Source organism: Gadus macrocephalus, chromosome 21, assembly GCF_031168955.1.
Source record: "Gadus macrocephalus chromosome 21, ASM3116895v1".
NCBI lineage: Eukaryota > Metazoa > Chordata > Actinopteri > Gadiformes > Gadidae > Gadus > Gadus macrocephalus.
Window position 1 is genome coordinate 5,309,611 of NC_082402.1, and position 22,500 is coordinate 5,332,110.

Sequence of the window (22,500 nt, forward strand, 5' to 3'; positions counted from 1 at the left end):
ATAGCCGCTGGGGTTCCCACGATATGGACGTTAAGTTATTTCGTGTTTTAAGACGTGCTCGGCCAGAATCGGCGCGGCAAGAAGGCACAAAGGTCAGCCGAAACGAGTGGAGAGAAGGAAGGCAGAGGAACCACCTAAAAAAGGGGGATACTTTCTTGAAAATGAGGGTTACTCAGTTTCATTCCATTGAGACCCGAGAGTCAAAACAGAGGAAACAACACAGAGAGCGCAGAAAAAGAGATGGAGCAGTGAGGAGGAGAAGGGTGAGGCGCTCACAGCTCCAGGGGAGGTAGAGAAGGAAACAGAGGAGGAGGAGGAGGGAGGGAGCAGGAGGAGAAAGGAGAGGGGGGGGGGGGGGGCACCCCTCATACAAGGGGCTCTCATTTGACTTTTTTTTCCATAGGGTGAGAGAAAGAGAGGGAGAGAGGGAGAGAAAGAAAGAGGCAGAGAACGGGAGGGAGGGAGGGAGGGAGAGAGGGAGGGAAGGAGGGAGGAAGGGAGGGGGGGAAGGAGGGAGGCACAGAGCGCAAGAAAGGCTTCTCTTCTCCCTGCTGGACGCAGTGTCAAACCCAATCAGCGTCTGCCGTGTCTGCGGCGCTCGTCTCCGGGCTCCGGCGCACAAAGGAGGTCCGCCATGGTCGCCATGGCCGCCAGCAGCCGCCACACCTCTCACTTCCCAATCTCCGTCTCCCATGAAGGGGGTAGACAGAGGTCTGGTTGGGGGGGGGGGGGAATTCAAAAAAGGTCTGGTTCTGGAGTTTCACTGCAACACCACCAGGATGACGAAAGACAAAGAGATTGGATGAGAGTGTGTGAGAGAACGGAGGCTAAGTGTTGTTGTGTCTGTGTGTGTGGGTGTGTGTGGGTGTGTGGGTGTGTGTGTGTGTACACAGTTTAAGATGCGTATGCTATGCTTAAGATATGTTATTGTTTGCTCGAGCCGAGCTGCGGTGGACGGCCGAAACCTCGAGGGGGGGGGGACCCTAACACAATAAAGTGTTGGTCAACAGTGAAACAAGAGGTGAAACCAATCCTCAGACCGGGAATGAATCTCGCTAATAAACACGAGCAAACGCACATACGCGTGATCCTCGCTCGCAACGACACACACACACACAAAAAAAAAATGTCCGCCGTGAAAGGCAAAAAAAACCCTCTAAATCGCATTGTTGAACAAATCCTGCGTTAAAGGAAAGAGTTAGTCTGCATTTATACTCTTGAGACGTTATGCTAAGCCAGTGCCTCTGCCACTTTAGAGTCTCAGGCTTCATCAGCCGAAGTAAATCCGTCTCTCAACGGTGATTGGCCGAAGCCAAGGGGGCCATCTTTTTCACTCGCTTTCTTACTCACAAACCCCCCCCCCCAGCCACCACCCCCACCACCACCCCCGTCTCCCCACCTTCCCTGAGCCCCCCACAAGCCAGTGTTTACCCGTCACCTAACAATAGCCGGTTACTGGCAATTAAACAGCATTTGCTGTGGAATCCGTGGCACTGATCTAATGGCATTACTGTTGGACGATTCAATCCCTGAATAGTCAACAGGATTTTGCCTCTCACCAGGAAAATACTGCTTCATCGAATTACGCGTATTACATCGATTTACCCACAGCTTATGATTCAGGGTTCACAGATTACTGCTTCCTCTGAAGATGCGGCGGGAGGAAGTGATAGGGCCGGCCGACTGATCACTTCCAGTGCCTCCGTAAGAAATAATCCACGCTTAGTCTTCGCGGGATCCCTGGGCCTTTGGAGGCTTTGAAAAGGCCCCGAAAAGAAAAACGAAGTAAACAAAAGCTCTGCGATGAATACGAAAGCAGGCCTCACCTTATGCAATGGATTTGTTTTTCCCCGACTAATGTGTGATTCTCCTGCGAGCGAGTTGCCGTCTGGGACTGTACACCGCTCACAATGGACGCCGCTCACGCTTACATTTCCTGTGGCGTTCCCAACCAGGTGTTTGCCTTACAGTCACACGTGGAAAGACGAGCGAAGGCATGACACACTTGCACACACACACACACACACACACACACACAAGTACACACCCAACCACGCACACGCACACAAAATCCCAGACCAATCACGTCCCACGCACACAAGCGACCCCGTCTCGCTCACATATAAGAGGCAAACCGCACATGGTGACCTTTGAACTGTCCGGGGTCGTGTCGGGCCGCGTGTCTCAGGGAACCAGGAAGAAGACCGGCCAAGTCCATTATCTCACAATGAAGGGCTAATTACCGGGGCCCTGCAAGCCTCAAATCACACTGTAGCAGACTGTGCTGTGTCTGTCCTCCGCTGCCCCCCCAACATCTAATTGCTCTTTTATTCTCGCTCTGTTTTCCGCCGTGCCTCTCTCCCTGACTCGCCCCTTTCCTCTGGCCTCGACCATTTCATACATGAAAGCTGGATGCTAATTACTTGCTATGGAAATATTGGGCCTGTGATTAGCCGAAGCAGAAGGCTGGCTGGGTGGATGGCTGCTGGCTGGCTGGCTGGCTGGCTGGCTGGCTGGCTGGCTGGCTGGCTGTTAGGGGTTTCAGTGTCGCTGTATGAGGTTTGTGGGTGCTGAGCCAGCGAGCAGGGCTTAAATGCGACCAATAGGAAACAATAATATTGCATGAGGGATGGGGAAGAGGGGGAGGAGGGGGAGGAGGGGGAGGAGGGGAGGAGGTGGAGACAATCACATTTTTTTTTTTCGTTACGAACAAGCAATGCTAAGCGCTAAAGGATAGCTATTGTGATTCACTTGTAATTGTTATAACTGCCACGCTGGGAAATGTTCAATGGCAGATACTGTGCGCTTTATAAAAAAAAACGTATTCTTTCTTTTGCCGGCAAAATACAATTTAACTATTAAAATATTTGTGTTTTTTTTTACATTCTCCACTAGCTGACCATGTGTGATGCAAAAACAATCAAATAATAAATGGATAAATCGTGCTTTTTTTTTTTTTGCTTCTACGCCTGGCCCAGCAAAGAGTCCAGGACCGACAAAGCCCCGTGATTGGCCAGCGGGCTCCAGTACCCAGATATTGTTTGTTATCAGCGACGACTCATTTCACCAAGTAGTAATTGAACCCCCCATTATTTCCTCGTCCTCGACCCGGGGGCTTGTTATCTCATCTGTAGGCAATTTTGTAAACACTGCCTCCCCGTCTTCCTCCATTAACTAGTCATTTCAACAACAAGAGGTCAGCCTTAATGGGCTCTTCATAAGACGCTCATACATATGGAAATCAGACCTTCGCGAAGGAACTGTGCTTTGGATTTCATCGAACACATTATTTTCTCTCCGCTTTTTACACATGCCATTATTTCCTGTTAATTGTACATTTACTTTGAGCTATTATTATTTTAGATGGATTGGTTCTTTTCATTGGCTGCTATTTAAATTGCACATGAGGAAAGAAGGATACACTATGTTGGATTGTTATTTTTATATTTCTCTATTCTGCCTTTGTATATAACTCACTTGGTTTTGCTTTCCCTGCATATAGATGTTGTTGTTGATGCAGGTTCAGCAACTGCACGGTGGCCCTTTGCTTGGGTTGGTGGTGCATTCTCAATGCGATTTAAAGTTTTCTCATGAAACAGTTTAACAACATCCTATTTTATGAACTCTGTTGATGCGGAAGCAACTGGTGGGGGGTAAAAGTGGTGCTGATGGTGGTGTAGCTGGATGACGTGGTGGTTCTGAAGGTGGAAGTGATTGTGCACATGGTGCTCAGGGAACCAGGAAGAAGACCAAGTCCATTATCTCACAATGAAGGGCTAATTACCGGGGCCCTGCAAGCCTCAAATCACACTGTAAATAATAATAATAATAATAATACATTAATTTAGAGGCGCCTTTCAAGACACCCAAGGTCACCTTACAGAGCATATAGTCATCATTCAAAACGATGTAAAACAGACTAGGAATAAAGGAAAACAGAGGTTAAACATGAAGAATAATAATAATTAATAACACTCAAAGACGCCTAAAGTGAAGGGGGACCTCACTAACCACCACCAATATGTAGCACCCACTTGGGTGATGCACGGCAGCCAATCGGTGCCAGAACGCTCACTACACACCAGCTTAAATCACACAGAGAAGGTGGTGGGTGGTGCTTGAGAAGGTGGTGGTAGCGGTATATGAGGGGGTGTTGGCGGGTTGGGAGCAGGTGATGGTTGAGGAAAAAGTGGTGTGGTGGAGGAGATAGTGGTGGTGGTGGTGAGGAGACGGTGGTGTAGTGGTGGAGGAGACGGTGGTGTTGGGGAAGGAGGAGGTAGTGGGAGAGGTGGAGGAGGTGGTGGTGGTTGTGGTGGAGGAGATGGTGGTGGTGGTGGTGATGGTGAGGAGATGGTGGTGGTGGTGGTGGTGGTATCGGAGGAGGAGATCGGGAGGAGTAGGAGGACATGGTGGTGGAGGAGGAGTAGGTGGTGGTTGTGTTGGAGGAGGAGGTGGTGGTGGTGTGGTGGCGGTGGGGGAGATGGTGGTGCTGGTGGTGGTGGTGGTGGTGGCTACGGGGTGTGGTATGGGGGCTAGTGAGGGGTGCAGGTCGGCCTGTCAAAGGCTGGCTTTTTTGTATTGTTGGTCAGCCGAGGATTAGGAGGCTCTGTGCGGCAGAATGGCTCCTCTAATTAAAAAGATAAGGAGGCAGAAAAATAGCGAGAGGCACAGGAGGAAGCAAAGAGAGAGAGGGAGAGAGAGAGAGAGAGAGAGAGAGAAGAGAAAGAAAAGAAAAAACTGTTCAGTGTCACTCCTGTTGCCGGACTCAAGCGATTCAGACTGGATTAACTTTACACTCCACCCCTCCACTCTCCTTTCTCTTCCTCTCTTTCTTTCTCTTTTCTTTCTTCCTCTCCCTCTTGCAGTCTTTTTACCCGGGGGCCTCTTGTGTGTGTGCACAGCCTCTCTACATCAGATGTCATTCATGTCGTTTGCGGGCCGACGGACGAGAGCAGTGCTCTCAGCCTCCGACGGGACACAGCACTGTCTGGGACCCGACGGGAAAGTTCTGCTGCGGTTCCGGCTCCCTCCGTTTCATTGGACTGAAGATTAGATTAGTCTCTTTACAAACGTACGGCGCGGGGGAATTAGCCATGCTACCCAAACTATGATGAGCTGAAGCTTAGAGAACTGGAGTTGGAGTCGTTGGAGGTTTGATAACATATAGGGTGTAAAGTCTGCCACAACTAGCGACCTTCTAAGCTCGGTTGCCGTTCTGCAACAAGTCACAGCACATTATTTTGATAGAGCATATTTTGTGCTGTTATCAGTGTGTGGTTGTGTGTTAATATGTGTGGTGTGTTTGTGTGTTTGTGTGTGTGTGTGTGTCGGCATACGCATGTCTGTGTGTGTGCAAGTGTGTTTGTTTGTGAGTGTATGCATGTGTTTGTGTGTGTGTGTGCGTGCATGCCTGTGTGTGTGTTTGTATGCAGTTGTGTGTGTCGGTGTGTGTGTGCGTGCCTTTCTGTGTGTGTGTGTGTGTGTGTGTGTGTGGTGTGCATGCCTTTCTATGTGTGTGTGTGTGCATGCCTTTCTGGGTGTGGTGTGTGTGTGCGTGCCTTCTGTGTGTGTGTGTGTTTGTGTGTGTGTGGTGTGTGCTCCCTACTTGCCGTCATCACAATGTGAATGGGGAGCCCGTGTGCTGCAGCCCAGATGCAGGCTGCCAGCAGGTGGGCTGTTTGCTCTGGGGATGCCAGGTTGTGTTTTTGTTTGGCCCTCCTCTGTCCCGCCTGCCTCCCTCCCCCCTCCCAGCGGGGGGGCTGATGGCCTGGGGGCCGGCCCCTGCTGACCCATACCCAGGTATCAGGCCCCTCGGCTGGGCTAACACTGGCCACGGGCCGCAGGAGGTTAACGAGGTACCAGCAGGAACAAGACCCTGCGCCCCCCCGCTACTGTGTCTGCATACTGAGCCACTGGGCCCGCACCAGTACAACCACTGTATCTGCACCCTGAACCACTGGGTCCCCACCAGTACAACACCTGTATCTGCATATTAAACCACTGGCTCTGCACCACTACAACCACTGTGTCTCCATGTTAAACCACTGGATATGGTATTGTATCAGATATGTGTTTGTGTGTGTGTGTGCGTGTGTGTGTGTGTGTGTGTGTGCGTGTGTGTGTACGTACGTGTGTGTGTGTGTGTGTGTGTTTGTGCGTGTGAGTGGGTCTCACGAACAGAGGTGTCTATGTGTGTGAGTGCGTGTTTGTGTATCTCATGAGCAGAGAGGGGTGCGTGTGTGCGTACGTGTGTGTGTGTGTGTTTGTGTGTGTGTGTTTGTGTGTGTTTGTGAGTGGATCTCACGAGCACAGAGGTGTGTGTGTGTGTGTGTGTTTATTTATGTATTATCTCATGAGCAGAGAGCGGTGTGTGAGTGCGTATGTGAGTGCGTGTGTGTGTGTGTGTGTGTGTGTGTGTGTGTGTGTGTGTGTGTGTGTGTGTGTGTGTGTGTGTGTGTGTGTGTGTGTGTGTGTGTGTGTGTGTGTGTGTGTGTGTGTATCTCACAAGCAGGGAGGGGTGTGTGTGGGAGCGCCGATCGCTGTGATGCCATCGACGACTCGGTTTCCATTGTGACCAATTAGCCGGCGGTCTGTCTGTTGTGTCACAGAGCGCTGAATGATCCAGCGGCCATGTCTGGATCATCCTCTGTTGCCTAGCGATGAACACCTGTCATTATGAGCTTCTTGACATCTTTATTAAGAGATCAATAAATGCATAATAGACTCCGCCGGTGACCCAAACAGTAAAACCATCAATACATATTGTCTTCACTCATCCTCCGATATGGATGTATAGTGCAGATGGCAAACCCTAGTCACATGGTACACATAGAGAGAGAGACTGTGTGTGTGTGTGTGTGTGTGTGTGTGTGTGTGTGTGTGTGTGTGTGTGTGTGTGTGTGTGTGTGTGTGTGTGTGTGCGTGTGTGTGTGTGTGTGTGTGCGTGTGTGTGTGTGTGTGCGTGTGAGTGTGTGTGTGTGTGTGTGTGTGTGTGTGTGTGTGTGTGTGTGTGTGTGTGTGTGTGTGTGTGACAGATGGGCTGTGTTGAGGTGGCCAAGTCATTGATTTGACCTTGGGAAGGCCAGCTGAACAACACATACTGGTTGTGGGTGAGGAGTAATCAAGATTAATCTGGAGACTCAGCTATTCGGGACGTTGCTGAGAGGCAGGAAAGCTGGGTTGGAGAGGAGCAGAAATGACACAGAGCATACAGGAACACAGATGGGAATCCAACCATGCAGGCGACCGTATATTGCCTACATGGTTGAACTACGGAGCCCCCCCCCCCCCCCCCCCCCCCCCATGCGTTATGCAAAATCCCACCAGCAAACATAAATTAATCTCATTAAGTGCAACTTTGACTGTGCTCTTCATAATAATCCTGTTCGGTATTATACTCTCGGTTTCGTATGAATTTGTGAGCGTTTTCCCGAACATTCACCCAAAACCCAGCTGCAGAAAATACACCCTTCCGCACATTCAAGTTCAAATAAGATGGACTACTTCCTTTATCCCAGACGGGAGAAACCTAGCAGCAGGACACAGAAATGCACTCATGCCAATATAGCCCATAAGGGGCGATTGAGAATCTATGAGATATCTGTGCATGAGTCAATCTCCATCCCACAAGCCTCTTCAACCCGTCTCTCTGTAGAATGCACCAGGACTCCTTCACAGCACTGTTCTCCCTGGAGTACGCTGAGGGGGGGAGATGGAAGGGGAGGGAGGGAGGAGATGGGGGAGAGGGGAGGAGAGGGGAGGGAGAAGAGGGGAGGGAGGAGAGGAGAGGAGAGGAGAGGAGAGGAGAGGAGAGGAGAGGGAGGAGATGGGGGAGAGGAGAAGAGAAGGGAGGAGAGGGAGGGGTGGAAAGAGGGAGGAGATGAGAAGGGAGGAAAAGGAGGAGAGGGAGGAGAAGGGAGGGAGAAAATAGTAGAGGAAGAGGAGGGAGGAGAGGGAGAAGGAGGCAAGGAGAGGGAGGGATCATTGCCACACACATTAACAAGCCCATGTTCACCTTTTCACAATCACAGCCCGTTTAGCTCCAACTCTCCCCCGAGGGAGGGAGACGGAGGATGGGGGTAGGGGGGCTGCGAGGATATTTTTCTCTGATGAATTATATATCACAGTGATGAGAGATGAAAGAGCCACAGCGTGGGGCTATATAGCAACCAGAGTTAGCATGTTGTGGATAGCCGTATGAGCACAGGGGCGGACGGGGAGCAATTTGCCGGCTGCGTCGCGGGTTTGTTTTGCTAATCGTTGGGGGAGATGTCACTGTTGTTCCTGTCACAAATTATGAGGGAAAGTAAATACATAATGAGAGGCAGCCCATGTGAAGACAAATAGCATGGGCATTATTTAAAATCAGAAAATATATAGGTTTATAATTAAATAACGAATAAATAAACAGACAGACAAACAAAAAGGGCAGACAGACATATATTAATTAATAGCCTACGTAAAATGATTTATTTTATAATCTGAAATATTTTCTCACATTCTCCTGATAAAAGAACATCTTGCAATTGGCCTGCTTGATAAAGAAACTCCGACACTAATCCAAAATACAACCTGTTCCATATAACGTGATGGGGTGGTGGAGGGGGGGTGGAGAACAACGGACAGACGCTGAAAACCTGGATTATAAAGAAATAAGTAGATATGCCCTTTAAATGAAATCGATTCAGCGATTCAGATAACCAATTCAACAGATCGATTTAAACACATGTAACTTGCTGAATGTGCTGTCATTTTGTTGTATAGGATAGAGTGAGACAAGAGATAACGGGATACAAGCGAGCGAGAGGGAGAGAGAGAGAGAGAGAGAGAGAGAGAGAGAGAGAGAGAGAGAGAGAGAGAGAGAGAGAGAGAGAGAGAGAGAGAGAGAGAGAGAGAGAGCGCTAAAGCGAGAGAGCGAAACGGAAAGAAAGAGAGAGAGAGAGAGAGAGAGAGAGAGAGAGAGAGAGAGAGAGAGGGAGAGAGAGAGATGGAGGGAAGGGGGTAATTCACGGACATGTTTTAATCTCCTTGATAGGGTTACAAAATAAAACCGTAAAAGTTATTTTCACTCCTTGTTGCGATACCGAAAGCGCTTGAAATTGTGTCGCTCGAAGCGCCCATTTTGTAAATAATATCCACCAATTGCTGTGCGAAAGTAATATGTTCTTATTTAATATTTATGTTGGTGAATGCGTTCAATGTGTCTTTGAAGCTGCAGGCTATGTTCTGCAATTAGTGACAAATCACATACTTGACACTGAGCTGCAACCTTCTGCATGTCTGCCTCACAAATTGTTTCTCCCCTGCTATTGGCTGCTATAAAATCACTTAACAATTTTCTAAACAAAATAATAAATAGGTGAGGACGATCCCAGCTCCCCCTCTTAAGTGTATTTTCGGGATATACGGATTGCCAAAATGCAAGGGATAAAACCGGTGTCTAAGATCTTTCAGTATAGGCCTTAACTTTGATAGTTGTGGTTTGTTTGACTATTTTCAACCACCACCTTTGTTGATCAGCGTGAGGGGGGCATCGAGGCCTATGTTTCAAATCTGGATAGGACCTCTGGAAAACCCCGTTATGAATTATCCCAGATCTCCTGAATGATCCAATCACGGGTTGATATTCTTCTTATTAGAAAATAGTTGGACAATTATGACAAGGACTTTGACCTAATATGTAATAATAATTATTATTATTATTGCATGAATAATATAACAACAATAATCATATCAATAATAACAAATAGTATTATGATTATTATTATAATTACTATTATTAATGTTGCATATAATTATTGTTTATTATTTATTATTAATGTATTTTTGTTATTCATTGATTTAATAACGATAACACCATAACCACTCTTTTAGGTTTGAATACAGGCCTGGTAGGCTCCGGTTCTCTGCAGTCCAACATAAACAACTTGATATTGTCCGTTTGGGAAAGTGAGTGTCGAGGTGGGCCGGGGGGCGGGGGGCTGTCTGGCAGTCAGCTGGTCTCATAAACACAATGCCACTCTTTGTTTTATTTTCGTGACGCAGAAAATTAATCAGGGACGAATGCGGAGCGCGCGGAGTCGTGGCTGGCGTCCTGTAATCACGCCAGCGCGTGCCGTCCGGATTATCTCGTTAATTTTTTTACAGAAAAAAAAAAAAAAACCTCAGTAGCCAATAATAATTAATTCTCGGACAGGGTAATTATTATTATTGAACGGACGTGGAGCAAACCATGACCGAGTTTGGGTGGAGAAGTGACAGATTGAGACGAGGTGGCCGTTATTGGTTGTATAGGAACCCATGAGGTGTTAGAATTAACAGTCTGGGGATACCCAGACCCACTAAAGTCCCTTTGCAGGTAAGGTGGTCTCCTTTCAAAACTATGACCTTTTTTTAAAAGGAAGCCTTTGCAGAAAGTGTATTTTTCCCCCCCCAAAAAATATTTATTTATTAAGTAAGCATTTACTTATGTTTTATTTAATTTGTTGTATTGTTTGGTGGATTAATGTGGTAGTATGTTATACGTTAAATAATGGTAACAATTTGAGTTTGCTTTAGAATTATTTTAAGTCTAAGTATAAAAAATAGCTTTTTTTTCCAAGTAAGAGATCAAAGGTTTTGGGCTTTAGGATAAATTAAACAATCAGCCTATCGATGGCTTACATTTCCTTTAATCTCAACACATCTCCACTTGCAGTTTACCTGTTGCGTGAAACGTTCCTCTCATTGTTTGTTTAAACTGAGATTCAGTGTCGTTTTTCTAATCAACACTTTTCGATAGTCTCACCTCTCAAATCTAATTACCGACGTAATTAATTAGGGGGAAACCGCCCTTGGGATTGTGGGCGATGTTAGTAAGAAACACACTCAGGGGAGGACTGCCTCCAACTTTTCCTAATTATTTGGCTGATTTCCTCAATTCAAATTTTAATTCTCCCGCATTACAATGTACAAGCATTTGAGCGAACCAACAATGGCCCTAAATAGAAACGAAAATAGCGTTCAATTGTATCTGAATGCTTTCCCGTATTGCGTCTTTTTGTTACTTTCCTAAAGGATCTTTTGTTATCGGCCTCACTGATCGGTCAACAGTGGTCTTTGTCTTTGCAAATGGCCCCCCAATCACTTGTCTATTTAGCCACTTCTAACCTGTGGGTATATGCTAATTTGCGCCCGCGAGGGGCTCAGCGAGTGCGCGCATTTTAACGACATAATGTTTGGTTTTGGTCACTTGGGGTTGAGCGGGTGCGCGTCCACGCGGACGGGGACGGGGACGGGAACAGGGTACGGGGGAGGGGTAGGGCGAGTTGTAATGTTGCGTGTTCTCTGTGTGTGTGTGTGTGTGTGTGTGTGTGTGTGTGTGTGTGTGTGTGTGTGTGTGTGTGTGTGTGTGTGTGTGTGTGTGTGTGTGTGTGTGTGTGAATGTGTGGGTGCGCGTGTTTTTCTGCGTGTGTGCGTGTGGGTTTTTCTGCATGTGTTTGTGTATCTGCGTGTTTCTGCGTGTCTGTAATTGTGTTTGTGTGTCTGTGTGTGTGTGTGTGTGTGTGTGTGTGTGTGTGTGTGTGTGTGTGTGTGTGTGTGTGTGTGTGTGTGTGTGTGTGTGTGTGTGTGTGTGTGTGTGTGTGTGTGTGCTGAGTGGGGGGTGGGGGCTGTGGCGTAAACGTTGTCAAGCAGACAGAGCATCCTCAGTCCAGGCAGACAGCTGGGGGTCTCCGCGCGCGCCTTTAAGAGCCCGCAGAGCGCACGGACGCCCACATTTCAAACCCGACCTCACCGCGTAAAGAGCGCGCACAGACGCCAGAGTCTGACTCCTTCACCGCTCCACTCTTTGCACACATCTCTCTTCCTCTTCTATTCGTGTTCTCGCTCAGTTGGCTTGGATCTGGTCGGTCGAGTCCCACACCGCGACTCTAAACGGATGTAAGGAAGATTTTCTTGCTCTTTTAGTTGTTTAAGAAGACCCGGCTCCTTCGTCTCTCCCCGCCCGGACACCAACATGATGTCCTATCTGAAGCAGCCGCCGTACACGGTGAACGGGCTCAGCCTTTCCTCCGGGATGGACCTCCTGCACCCCTCCGTCGGATACCCAGGTACGGGCTCGGTTTAATTCGTTATAACGATAAGCCCTGTTTCAGTTGAACGTTTGTTGGTGTCCGCTGAGCTCCAGCGGCTGTATAGTCATTCCTCCACAACCGTTCAGGAATAAATTAAGTGCCGACGTTTTAACATGAAAACAATCACAGTTAATCATGCACTGTTCGAGGAAAAATAAGGAATAAATAAATTACAATAGGCATTAATACATTTAATAATATATAGGCCTGTAAATATAGTTATACAGTATTGTCAAAGCACAGTATTAAATTGCAATGATTTAAATTGTAGTTCAACCCAAATAAAAAATGGAAACAAACACCAACACAGCGAGTGTTTTCAAGTTAAGTTTTTTTAATATAAACACATGTATTTATCAGTAGGCTATATATATTTTTTGTATCGTTTTCTTATTCGTGGTACTATTTTGGTCTCGCAGCAACACCAAGGAAGCAGAGGCGCGAGAGGACGACCTTCACGCGCGCTCAGCTGGACGTGCTCGAGAACCTGTTCGCCAAGACGCGCTACCCCGACATCTTCATGCGCGAGGAGGTGGCCCTCAAGATCAACCTGCCCGAGTCCCGCGTTCAGGTGAGGCCTCAAGCTTTTTCTTATCTTAATAATGCATGATAATGTTTGATATGTGTGAAGGGGAGATATCGTCGTGAAAGAAGACTCTTGACTGATAACTATTATACAGAATAATTATTCAATATTTACATGCAGTTAGAAACGATATGTCGGTAAAGTCTAGGCCTATCCTTTTAACGGTTTCAGCATTATATAGTGTGAATAATGAGTAAAAGTAATTATTGTTTCAAGACGAAATCGAATAAATAATGTGCTAAATAGGCTTTCATGAAATACAACTAAATCTATGTTATCTCCATTTTCTATCAGGTCTGGTTCAAGAACAGACGTGCCAAATGTCGCCAGCAGGCCCAGCAGTCACAGAGCGGCGCCCAGAGCAATAAGCCCGCACGGCCGGTCAAGAAGAAGGGCTCCCCCATCCGGGAGGCCAGCTCGGAGAGTGGGGCCAGCGGCCAGTACACACCACCCTCCAGCACCCCGATCCCGGCCGTGAGCAGCAGCGCCGCTCCGGTCTCCATCTGGAGCCCGGCCTCCATCTCCCCCCTCGCCGACCCGCTCTCCACTTCCTCGTCGTCCTGCATGCAGCGCTCATACCCCATGACCTACAGCCAGGCGTCGGGATACAACCAGGGCTACACGGGCTCCTCGTCCTACTTCGGGGGCATGGACTGCGGCTCCTACCTCTCGCCCATGCACCACCACCAGCTGTCGGCGGCGGGCTCCACCATGAGTCCAATGGGAGGCGGCAACGGGGGGCACCTGAACTCGGCGTCGTCCCTCTCCGCCTCGGCGTACGGGGCCTCTGCGGGGCTGGGCTTCGGAGGGCCCGCGGACTGCCTGGACTATAAGGACCAGACCGCTTCCTGGAAGCTCAACTTCAACGCGGACTGTTTGGATTACAAAGACCAGTCGTCGTGGAAATTCCAAGTGTTGTGAGGGTGGAGAAGAGGAAAGAAGGGGAAACATTTTTCTTGTGACTTGGGGACATGGATGTTGAAAGACTTCGAGGCCCCGGAGTCGGGAGTGGGGAGGCCGTCACTGAAGAGTTGGTGGTCCCTTGTTTCTACCTCGGGTCCCGCGCGTAACGAGGTGGACAGCCCCGTCACCTCTCGGGTTAATTTATTGAACACTGCTGAACTTTTTGATTGATCGAATACGTGGAACTAAATAGCCAATAAATAACAGCATGAGAGAGAGAGAGAGAGAGAGAGAGAGAGAGAGAGAGAAAGAGAGAGAGAGAGAGAGAGAGAGAGAGAGAGAGAGAGAGAGAGAGCGAGAGAGAGAGAGCGAGAGCGAGAGCGAGAGCGAGTGTGTGTGTGTGTGTGTGTGTGTGTGTGTGTGTGTGTGTGTGTGTGTGTGTGTGTGTGTGTGTGTGTGTGTGTGTGTGTGTGTGTGTGTGTGTGTGTGTGTGCGTGAGAGAGAGAACTCTGTCGTGAACCCGGATGCACTATTTAATTTATAAAGTATGTTTATAAGACACAGTTACAAAGACAATCAGTCCCGTGTGCGCTCACACAAGTTTCCCCCTATGTGTTGTTTTGATTTCATTCCTGTTTCGTTTCCTTTTGCTGTGTTAGAAGTTTGAGACTGTGATACTGTGTGTACATGTATGCCTGTTTGCTGAGCTGTGACTTGGATAGTTTAATTTTCTATGTCTCCAATGTTAAATGATAAGTTATAATACACACTATTAGTTGAACTAGAGCATGCTGGGCGGAGGGATACACTCCTGTGAGGAGGCCGAGCACACAACAATAAATAAAAGATTTCAAATGACAGGTCTGTCCGTGTACATCATTCACCCCTCCCCAAATAAAAGTATCGCGATATTTAGTCTATATCTCATCACAAAAAAACACCATCATCCCACAACACACCACCTTCGGTAGCCTATGGCTGTCTGGTTAACCCAGCGATAAAACGCTGGTCAGAGACCCCTTTTAAAAAAAGGCAGGCAGGCAGGAATGTGAGTTATGTTAATCCCGTCTCAGAAGGAGGATAATCCAGCCCTCTATTGACGGGAGGTTCTTGGTTCAGGCCCCGCCGCTGGCCGGTTCACACCGCACATCGGCAACACTTCTTGTTCCCTAAACGCGCACTTTAGAACCATGGAGCCACAGCGGCCCATTGGGCCCGCCAAGGTTACTGTTTTAGTTTAGGTGGCTGTTTGACATTGGGAAATTAACATCAACGTGATCGTTTGAAAAATAAATTAGGACTACTTTAAACAACTAAAGATAATAATTGAAAAAAATCAAAACTATTTTTGTGGAATAGCTTGAAAGTAGGCCTATAGGCCCCTACAAGCGGCCCTATATGCTTTGTGATGAGATACAGCCCCAAAATAACAAGTCAATTTGGCCACAAAAGACGCATTTATGTGCGCCATCGGTCACAATGAATGTATTGATTTGTTTGGTTACCATTAAACCAATCACCTCGTTTAAAGACCAGACTGACTGTCAACGGGCCTGCTTATTACGGACTGACTTTTGCTGCTGCTGCTGACATGCTTTGTTACACATTTGACTTCCAATTAGCAGAGAATGACACGATATTACAGAACACACAATTATACAGGACATGCGGCCACAGGGCCCAAAATTACCGGACACACAATTATACAGGAAACATATTACTGGACATGGACTACAGGACCCCAAATTACCGGACACATGATACAGGACACACAGTTCTACTGGATCCACGATTATAAAGGACACACAGTAAACACAATTGTACATAAAGGACACACAATTGTAAAGGACCCACACTTATAAAGGACACACAATTACTGGACAAACAATTCCACAGGACCAACAATTATGCAGGACACGAAATTACTGAACACAAAATTAGTCCTATTGACCCACACTTGCAGGTCTGGCAGTTATACAGGACAGCAGGTGACTTGATTGATTGGGGGGGGGGGGGGGTGGCCTCTTCCAATCATAATGTTAAACGATAGGCCTATTTGAAAATGTAAGAGCAGGGCAAAAAACTAAAACAAAAAATCATTTGTACAAAAACTCAAATTTAAAAGAGCAGTCATAGCCTATAATCCTCCTTTCAATAATCCCGGATGAAAAATTGTAAATTTTTAAACATTTTAATATATAGGCCTAGGCCTAGGTGCAATAAGGGAAATACTGAAACAAACATGTTGTAGCCTACACATAGGCTACATTATGGCTACATATAACAAATCAGTAAGATAACAATAAAGAAAATACGTTTGGGGAATGCATTTAATAAGGTCTATATCAGAACATGAACAGGTAGGCCTATAGACTATGGGCCAAGGGCCGTGGTTTTTATCCGAGATGTTTGAAGCTAAGCATAACATCGCATCTTCCTCATTTAACCCGACAACACCCAATACCACATTAATAATGCATAACAAATGGGGCTCAAACGACAGCATCGATCAATATCGAGATAAGTTCGTTAAAACTGACACGGTCTACATGATGAATGGTCTTATCGCGATAGATGAAAAAAAAAGGGACACACTGGTTCAATTAATGTAAGTGCGATTTAAACTTGAGATCTAATGACAAAAAAAAAGCATTAAGTCAACCTCCGCGAGAGCTCCTTCAATCCCCAAGTCTCCGTTCTGCAGCGTTTGCTTTTAATTAAGCAGCGCCGGGCCCCAGGAGCGGACATATGGACCTCACAGATGCGCTCCATTAATCCTCTCCACGCATCTGAGGATGTTAAACAATAACCATAATTGGAAGCGCCCTCTCTGCGCTAAGACGACAGCACATTTTGTCCACCATCGCCCCCTCGGGCAGGGCTTTCCCGAGCGGCAGCACTTCACCGCACGTCCAGGGGATCACCGGCCATGAGCCATGAGCTGACAAACTAAACATAAACAAACGTAAGACGCATGGCGAGCGCTTGAGACGCGTCTGGAGCGCCGCGCAGCTCACCGCACTGCACGCACACGCTGCTATACTATCGGGGCGTTGAGTTGATACTCATCAGCAAAGGGGAATATCACTGCTGATTTCATTCAATCAATCGTACGAGGGGTGGTTCATGCAGTTACAAAGGCGTAACAATGACCTTATGGGTCATGTATAAGATCTTTGTATTTGTCTTATCAGAGATACTTCCATTTGACAGAAACATTTACAAAACCTATGCAATCATAATTATATCATATCAAATTATATATAATATAATATATTAAAATATATCATAACATATATATATATAATTAAATAATATTAAATAATATATTATATTATATTAAGTAATATTATTACAGGGCTCACTGTGTAATGCACAGATCTGATGTTAAATGCAACAGAAGGAACCCTGAAATAACTGCCATATTGTGGGACAAGATGCCTACTTTCCCTCCAAAAAGGCAGATGCATAAAATAAGCATAAACACGATTTAACGCAAGTTAAAGTAGTTCATCGAAGAATAGCCTTGTGGAGGTAACCAGCCTGTGGCTGTGTGAGAATGAACGTGGAGACCATTGTTATGCAGAACTTTGTGTCCTACATTCCCCAAGAGCCAGGGTCTATCTGTCACATATCAACACACTTCATACATAATTAATAGTCATAACAACAATCACGGCCCCCTAAATCTTATGAAACAATAGCGTGTCTGTGTCCTGGTGAACCCTCAGCTCTGTCTGTTGAACATTTGGGGTCTTCTTTTGACAATGTGTGTACCCACAAAACATACAGCACACAGACGGGGCCGCTCGCAAGTACACAAGCACACAAACACGCACAGACACACACAAACACACACACACACACACACACACACACACACACACACACACACACACACACACACACACACACACACACACACACACACACACACACACACACACACACACACTTTCTCTAAGTGTGTTAAACCGGCTTTCATTTCATGGATTACATGCCTTGATTGATATAGCCTCGTTTTATTATGAGGTAAATATCAACAAGTGGCATCTAAAGTGACTTTATAACAGGATCAGCTTGTTTTTTAACTGACACATTTGTTTTTTTTAAAAATACATATGGGCAAATCATAGCAAGAACATATAAGATATTTTGTTTTACACTCACAGAGAATGCCAACCGTAATCAAATTAAGGATGAATAAACATATGGCGATTCAATTTGACTAAAATGTATATTTTAAGTGTTGACTATCCTTGTGATATGATCTTATTTAAATAAAGTCATATTGAATGAATTAGGACAAAATACATCTGGTTGAAGCAACAAGGGGCTGAATAAGAATGCCATTACGATCAGAAAAATGACCAGAAATGAGGAAAGAACAGTTATCCTGATACATTGACATGGTATTCCGGCATTCCGAATTTTGAATACCGAAATCCAAAATCAGTAAGAGTATGAAAAACATCATATTTGCCTTTGACAAGTCAAATGTTAGGCTGTATTTAGGAGGTTGAGGAAGGAAGGTTTATGTGACCCTGTTCCAAATATTTGATGAAGCTATAAATTAATAGCATCCAAGGTGGAGCTTCCCTGAGCTGGTTTAATACCTGCTCTCCCTCTTCTGGTGAGGATACTACTGCAGTAGGTTGTACTCAGGTCCTCTGCGTACTCATGTCTCTCATTTACCACGGTAGAATCACCAAACACAATATATCTCTTAAAGGAGTGATATAAACCCATAATTATGTTACATGAACGATAACTAAACCTCTTTCTCTTTACTTCTTTCTCTCTTGATAAATAAGATAAAATACGATTACTGTATTGTAACAACACTGTAAATTAGGGATGATAGATAGAGATATATTTTATTATCGCCTTATTGAAGATCTAGTTTACAAGTCATGAGCCTATTATGACTATGCCCCATAAACCCCTTACAAAGTAAGTGCTGGTGGGTTAATAAAATAGATCGTAAGGTTTTTTTATCAGTGTTTTAAGTGGATTTGGGCTGCGTATGTCCAAAATACACTAATACTGACTTATTCCTAACAGATGAGACACAGTTATACCCTCAGTTTAGTTTGACACTCTGCTGTCTCTCTGTCTGTCTGTCGCTCCATCCTTCTCTATCACTCTCTCTCTCTCTCTCTCTTTCGCTTTCTCTTTCTCTCACTCATTCACATGTTCTCACACACACACACACACACACAAATACCCCCACACACACACACACACACACACACACACACACACACACACACACACACACACACACACACACACACACACACACACACACACACACACACACACACACACACACACACACACACACACACACTTTTCACACAAAGCTGATTACATTTTAAATCCAACATATGTAAAAAAAATACATATAATATTGCCATTGGAGAATTATTGCTTTGCATGAAGTAAATGCCTAGTTAATGTTTTAGGTCTGTTAAATTTTTTTTCTCTCCAAAGCATCCATTTAGCCACACGACCTTTCAACCCGCGGAGGGATTACACTGAGCTGTACAGTCGGCCAACAAAGCACTTCTGTCCTTAAGTGAACACACCATTAGTAGGAAAAACATTATAATCATAAATCTCCTTATAAGAGGGAGAGCGGGAGATGTTCTGATAACAGATTACATGCTTCTAATGGCCCAAAATGTGTCCCCCCGACCCTAAGCCTGTTGTGGATCAGAACGGATGAATGAGTGAGGCTTCGTGGAACATATGTAGGCCGCCCACCGCATTCACACCCGCGTGGTGAATGAGTGAGTAAAATGTGAAACCGTGAAGTAGTAACATTAGCATGGGGAAGCTATCTGCTAATATTGAGCTGCTGGTTGCTATGCATTAGTCGCTATGCATTACCATTGACCACATGTTATAGAACAGTGTATAAAAAGGCTCATCAGCCTTGTCTGAATTCTTAATGTTAGGATCTTAGGATGTGAGCAAAATACAAGCTAATCATTCACATAAGGTCTGAGTTTCATTTAGCTCCACGCCCATTCACAAATTGAGTCAACTCACTTAAATTGTAGGTCAAATCTGAACTCCCCATTAAAATGTTAGAAATGCCCATGAATCATACCTGTTACTGAGACGACAGCAGTGGCTTATAAATAACCTGTCAATAAGTTGTCACACAACAATCAAGTGCAACCACGAACTGTCAGCTCTCTCAAGTGTTGGTCCCGCGAACGAAGGTCAAAGGTGACCTTTTATACACCCTGTAGGCTTGTCAATCTATTTCTACTGTCAGTTAATAGAGCTACTGCTCTATTGACCAAACGGGCACCGAGTATGAGCGGTGAAAGCACCCGAGCAAAACAACCCCATGATGACACTAACACGCACACACACACACACACACAGACACAGACACACAGACACACACACACACACACACGCACACACTTCTTCCCCCTTTGTGCGGGCAGATGGAAGCATAGTTAGTCAGTATATTAGGAGGAGGAGGAAGAAGGGGGAGGAAAAAGGGGGGAGGAGGGGAGGGATGCAGTTTGATGACAGATGCCTCCTCCTCCCCCTCCACGCCACCCACCTCTCCTAGCCCACCAATCCCACCCCCGCCCAACCCCTCGCCCCGGCCCGGCCCCGGGCCCACCTGTTAAGGGGTGAGGTCCAGGGGAAGTGTGTGTGTCCGCAAGGGCAGCGTGCCGGTTGGGGCCGGGGAGGGGGGTGAGGGGGCTCGTAGGGATGGAGGCGCCATGGTAATACCATGGCGACAGAAACTGGCAAAACCCACTCCTCTTGTGCATATCTGCAGCGTGCGTCTCCCAGTGTTTTTCGCTGTTGATAGCGTCCGTGTAGTTTGATAAGGCGCTGGGTCAGGGTGTGTGAGACTGACACGTTAACGGACCCGGGAGTGGATCAATCAGTGGCGTGCGCCGGTGCGCCGGTGCGGCGTGGTGGGTGGCGTTTGAGTGCACGTGTGCGTGGGTTTGCGCGTGGCTGTGCGTATGTTGTCGTGTGTGTCCCTTTCTGTGTGTTTGTGTGTGGGTGTGTGTGTGTGTGTGTGTGTGTGTGTGTGTGTGTGTGTGTGTGTGTGTGTGTGTGTGGCGGTGGCACCCCTTCGGCCGCCACACGCCTAGCCACCTGCTCTGGGATTAGGGGGCATGTGGATTACACGCGTCACAATGGAGTTACACAAATATCTCCTCATCTGTGTGTTAATGTCTGCCTCGCGCTCGCGCGCACACACGCGCACGCGCACGCGCACACACACACACACACACACACACACACACACACACACACACACACACACACACACACACACACAGACAGACACACATACAGACAGAGGCGCACAGACATAGTGGCCGGTCTGTCTCTGGTGACCTCACTGCATCCTATGTGTCGTACTTTCAAAACAAAAGCGTCATTTCAAAACAAAAGCGTGGTGACCCACTGTAAAATGAATCCAATGTTGCTTTGGTTAATCCTTGAGCGTGTGTATGTAGACAACTATGGCACTATAGTTATTCATTCTTTTATCATATGAAGGTCGTTTGATGGTCATTTGCACGTTTGGGTGTCTGTTTGTTTGGCTTTACGAGGGGATTTATGGCTGCATGTGTATGTGATTATGTACATGGTGTGTATGTGTGTGTGTGTATGGAAGGATCTGTTGGTTTGAGTTTGTTGTGTTTTTGTTGTTGATGCTATCATAAAGATCTGCTCAAAGTTAGTCTCAGAGAGAAGAAAAAATACATCCTGTAGGATGGTAGATAGCCACATATAGATAGCTAGCTAGAAAGATAGCTAGCAATATATATATATAATGTGTATAGATGGATAATTAAAAAGATTGATGTATAGTTAGATAGATAAATGTATAGCTTGCTAGCTAACTTGGGATGCACAGTATATGTATATATATTTATATATACATATATATATACAAACCGACGTATATCCTTACATCTGTCCATAGCTTCATACATACACACATTCATAAAAACAAACGTACATGCGTACATGCATACAAACATAAAAAAACAAACATAGACAGATGCACAGATCCACAGAAAGCGCGCCAGCTTTGTCCTACTTTCCGACCAACCACGGAAAACAAGGTCAGGGAGGGGTGACGCCATGGGAACCACCACAAAAACCAACAACAACAACAACATCAACAAACAACCCAAACCGTAAACCACAACGACCATCATCTTACAGGCGCCTGACCGAGAGCCCCCAGCGTGGCAGGGTGGGGGAAGCGGGCCGTGACAACACAGGGAAGAGGCAGTCCCGCCGGCCCTTCATGTAGTTATTGAGGCGTTTAAATGGCCAGCCCCAAACGTTCTCCCCTCTGTGTCCTCGGAAGAATGGGAATCAATAGGGTTCAGTGGAGCGCGCTCATTCACGGGCGGAGAGACCCTCCAGTTAGGGGCTGGTGTGAGTCAATGAAAGGCCCGGCTAGACAGGCTGTGTACACAGAGGCATCAGCCGTTGTCTAATTAGCTCTCTGGCTAATCACATTAGTGTTTTACACATCGTCGTAGGAGCAGGCGTGCTTAAGGTGGTGTGGGCGGGTGATGTTACGTGTTTATGTGGATTTAATTGTATGTATCGTTCTATATCTTGTTTTTAATTATATAATGATTGTTACGTATCCAAATATATATGAGCGAGTCATGAGCTTTGTTGGCCATGTGTGTGTACTCATACAATATAGTATATATAAATGATATAATACAAATAGTGTGAACAATACACATTTTCATCAATACATCATAATATTATCATCATGATAATATTACACACATTTTCGGTATTATTTGATACAGTCCTTTTTATGTTATACACCCATTTGTTCTATTTTTTTTATGTACTCCCAGGCTCCAC

General features: G+C 46.2%; 1 protein-coding gene and 1 long non-coding RNA gene across 3 annotated transcripts in view; both read left to right on the forward strand.

The window, feature by feature from the left end:
• LOC132449584 (uncharacterized) overlaps positions 1-17,557 on the forward strand; it is a 90,688-nt gene extending 73,131 nt beyond the window's left edge. The window contains exon 2 of the long non-coding RNA XR_009523610.1: positions 17,444-17,557. This is a non-coding gene — a long non-coding RNA (uncharacterized LOC132449584). The remainder of the gene's footprint in view (positions 1-17,443) is intronic.
• Positions 10,201-14,460, forward strand: LOC132449578 (homeobox protein OTX2-like). 2 transcript variants are annotated; one of them, XM_060041285.1, is made up of 4 exons: positions 10,201-10,357; positions 11,947-12,089; positions 12,533-12,684; positions 12,994-14,460. In XM_060041285.1, exons 2-4 carry the CDS (start codon positions 11,996-11,998, stop codon positions 13,618-13,620), a joined length of 873 nt encoding a protein of 290 aa, XP_059897268.1. In that variant the 5' UTR covers positions 10,201-10,357; positions 11,947-11,995; the 3' UTR covers positions 13,621-14,460. The 2 variants fall into 2 exon arrangements, with proteins under 2 accessions (XP_059897268.1, XP_059897267.1); XM_060041284.1 differs by lacking the exon at positions 10,201-10,357 and having other exon boundaries at positions 11,672-12,089.
• Positions 17,558-22,500: the final 4,943 nt, after the last annotated feature.